This window comes from Haplochromis burtoni, unplaced genomic scaffold, assembly GCF_018398535.1.
Source record: "Haplochromis burtoni strain Fernald_Lab_line unplaced genomic scaffold, NCSU_Asbu1 Contig_278, whole genome shotgun sequence".
NCBI lineage: Eukaryota > Metazoa > Chordata > Actinopteri > Cichliformes > Cichlidae > Haplochromis > Haplochromis burtoni.
The window spans coordinates 510,646-513,738 of record NW_024582639.1 but is presented as its reverse complement, the minus strand read 5'-3'; the positions used below and the strand labels follow the sequence as shown (position 1 = coordinate 513,738).

The window sequence follows — 3,093 nt, the reverse complement described above, 5'->3', positions numbered from 1 at the left end:
TGTGTGTGTGTGTGTGTGTGTGTGTGTGTGTGTGTGTGTGTGTGTGTGTGTGTGTGTGTGAGGAGATGCAGCAGCACAGCATAAGCATCCACATACTCAGACTGGATGTCCACACTGAAGCCAGACGGTCAGCCGTGCCAAAACCAACCGAAACACGCAAACCCTCGTTAATATGGCACTAATCTCATCCCCGTCGCGCTTTAAGAGTAATTTACTGCAGTGCGAGGGTAGGCTTGTGACCACTGGCTTCATGAAAGTGTGTGTTAGCATTGTGCATTATGTCCTAAATGTGAAAATATAGACACAGATGTTGAAAAATGAGTTTTTATATAAGAAAGTAGTTGCTATTTTTTGCCAATAGTACACAAACTTAACTGAAACATTTTCACTGTAAAGGCTTTCAGAGAAACACAGATTTGGAGAAATAATCACCTGTATTTTGTGCTTTTCTTACATAGAAGAGTGCGTTGTTAAGCAGCCAGAAAGTATTTGGAGCTGTGTAATTTATTATTCTTTATCACTATAGATAAAAATGCAGCTTTTCTTACAGAGTCTACATATTTAAGAGGAAGGTAAATGGAACAGAAGACAAGTTAAAGTGACAGATAATCAAATAAAGTCAGATTTTTTTTTAACTTCTAAGAAAACCTACGAATTTAGAGCACTTGAACTAGTGTGACAATTACTCATGCAGGTGGATTAAGATCAGGTGCCATTGAATACTGCTTTAGTCGTAAGAATCTCTATGAAAAACATTTTAACCCCTAAAACTTTCTGCCCAGAAAATGCTTGTGCATGTGTTTATCTGACTGACCTGCAGGGCGCTGTTGAGGAAGCAGCTGTTCTGTCCCGGCTCGTTGCTCAAGCCTTTGCTGGGTGCGATAGAGGTCATGGTTCTCGGGGTCACCAGCCCCTGCACCCCACCTACCGCTCCACCGCCCGACGCAAAGTAGTTCCTCTTCCACGACATCACTACCTGGACGCCCCCGTTTCCACGACAAGGCGGAGAAGGGGCGGGGCAGCAGACCAAACAACGGCCTCTATGTCACTCCCATGAGAGAGAACGAGGGAGAATGAGAGAAAAGCAGAGGAGGACAAAATGGACGGAGGAAGAGGAGGGAGGTGGCGGCCGTAGATTGAAGAGACGCGGTGTGTCTTAGACGGGGATTTGGCACCCATACAACCCTGCCCCTCTCCAGCCGTGTTTTTACTTTAAAATCTGTCCACTTGCATGAGCCAGCGGTTGGCTTTTTGTTTTTCTGTTTTTAGCTCCTCGGATTTAGCAGTTTGTGTTTAAAGACATGAGAACGTTTCCAAAGCGTCCTTTGGCAGATTCTGTCACATGGATTAGACAGCGCTGCTGCTCCCATGTGGGGACTCCGTCGATGCTTTCTTCTCCTCTTTTACTTTGCCTGCAAGACACAAAGACCAACCTGTTAGGACTCTGCACACACAACAACGAGCAACAAGAACCTTTAGCAGGTTTACCAACAGGTACAACTGTGGTACTAAATCCTGTTGACTCCATAGACAGAGTGATGTTCCTTTAGTACCAATGCAGCTGAAAAAAAATGACGAGGACTTGTAAAGACTTAAACAATAAACTCTGTTCCAGGGTGTTAACCAGATAAATGAAATGGTCTACCCCTCCTGAGAGTTTGTTTGGCAGATACAAGAATATCACTGATAACTATTCCCTCTATTGCCTTTATAGTTATTACAACACGCTAGCATGGAAACAACATGAACAAGTAATCACCACATTCGATCGCTCAAAGCAAAACTGCAACTTTTACCTAGACAGCAGCAACATTTGGTCCTAATCAGGATACTTTGGCACTTTGGCTCAGACTTTGAGACTAGATGTGGCCCAATAGTCACAACATACCAACCCAGTTTCATGGCATGGGAATAGTCCCACGTTTTGCCGCGATATCAGGTTGAACACACCTATTGTCTTGCACATGTTAAGTAGATCCTTTGGGTCACATGGGTTGCAGGTTGGGAACTCTGCAAGACATTTACAACCAATTTTTGCAAGGCCATATGATGTTGGAGGGTGAACTTGGTCTATAATTATGATTAAGTGGGTGGTTTGTGTCAAAGTATCATACACATGATTGCCAGGACTAGGTTTCCTAGCAGAACTCTGCGTGGTAACAAGATGATTAATGTCATTCCCTTCACATGTCAGTGGTATCAATGTAATGGCTGATCACTGTATACTTCTGAAATCTGTCTTGGCCTCTTTTATGGCATCAACACATAAAAAAAGGCAAAATAAAATAATGAAATACATTTAAACCAGCAAATTTTAAAAAGGCGGTAAAGGCTGTTGCTTTGCCATCATGTAAACATCATACGAACACAATAATATGAGGGAGGGTAGCAGTGCATCAGTGGTAGGACACAGGAAGAAATCTGTTATGTCATTTCATAATCAGTACTTAGGGACATTATCTGGAGCTTATGCTGGTTCAAGCATCAATATGCACGGCTTCTAAACATGCGTGTGTGAGATGATAAAAAAAAGGCAATCTGTGTGTTTGTTACTCCACAATATGTGTGCGTGGGTGTGTGTGTACATGAAGTTGCATAACACCACAGGGCAGTAGCTAGCATATCCGCAGTGCCCCCTCCACCCTCCCTCCCTTCCTTCCTTCCTTCCCCTATAGCTTCCCCACTTTTGGCAATGCTCCCTCGCCTGATTGCTGGGTTGCGTTACTGCCACAGCACCCCCTTGGCGAGAGGCCAGAGGGCGCAGGGATGCTGCGGCGAGCAGGTGAGCAGCGTGGGCAGTTGCTATGGCGATGGCCACATGGGATGGGTAACAGTGGGGTGGGGTGATGGGGGGTGGGATAGAGCTTGGGGAGGGGACATCGTGACAAGGATGGCAAGTGAAATGCATCAGAGCGAATACAGAAGGAAACATTATGCAACTGTTAGGCAGCAACATTGTCAGTTCATCCACTTGTCACAGTCACAGAGTTCTACTGCAAACTCTATCTATCTATCTATCTATCTATCTATCTATCTATCTATCTATCTATCTATCTATCTATCTATCTATCTATCTATCTATCTATCTATCTA

The 3,093-nt window shown here is 44.2% G+C and overlaps 1 protein-coding gene across 5 annotated transcripts in view; it reads right to left on the bottom strand.

Annotated features, from left to right (window-relative positions):
• Positions 1–3,093, bottom strand: part of usp54b (ubiquitin specific peptidase 54b) — a 58,174-nt gene that overhangs the window by 45,898 nt on the left and 9,183 nt on the right. For all 5 annotated transcript variants that reach the window (XR_317144.2, XM_005943899.2, XM_005943901.2 and 2 more), the window contains exon 2: positions 815–1,412. Coding sequence is in view for 4 of the 5 variants with exons in the window: in XM_005943899.2 (XP_005943961.1) it covers positions 815–970 (156 nt within the window). In the remaining variant the exon portion in view is untranslated. The remainder of the gene's footprint in view (positions 1–814; positions 1,413–3,093) is intronic.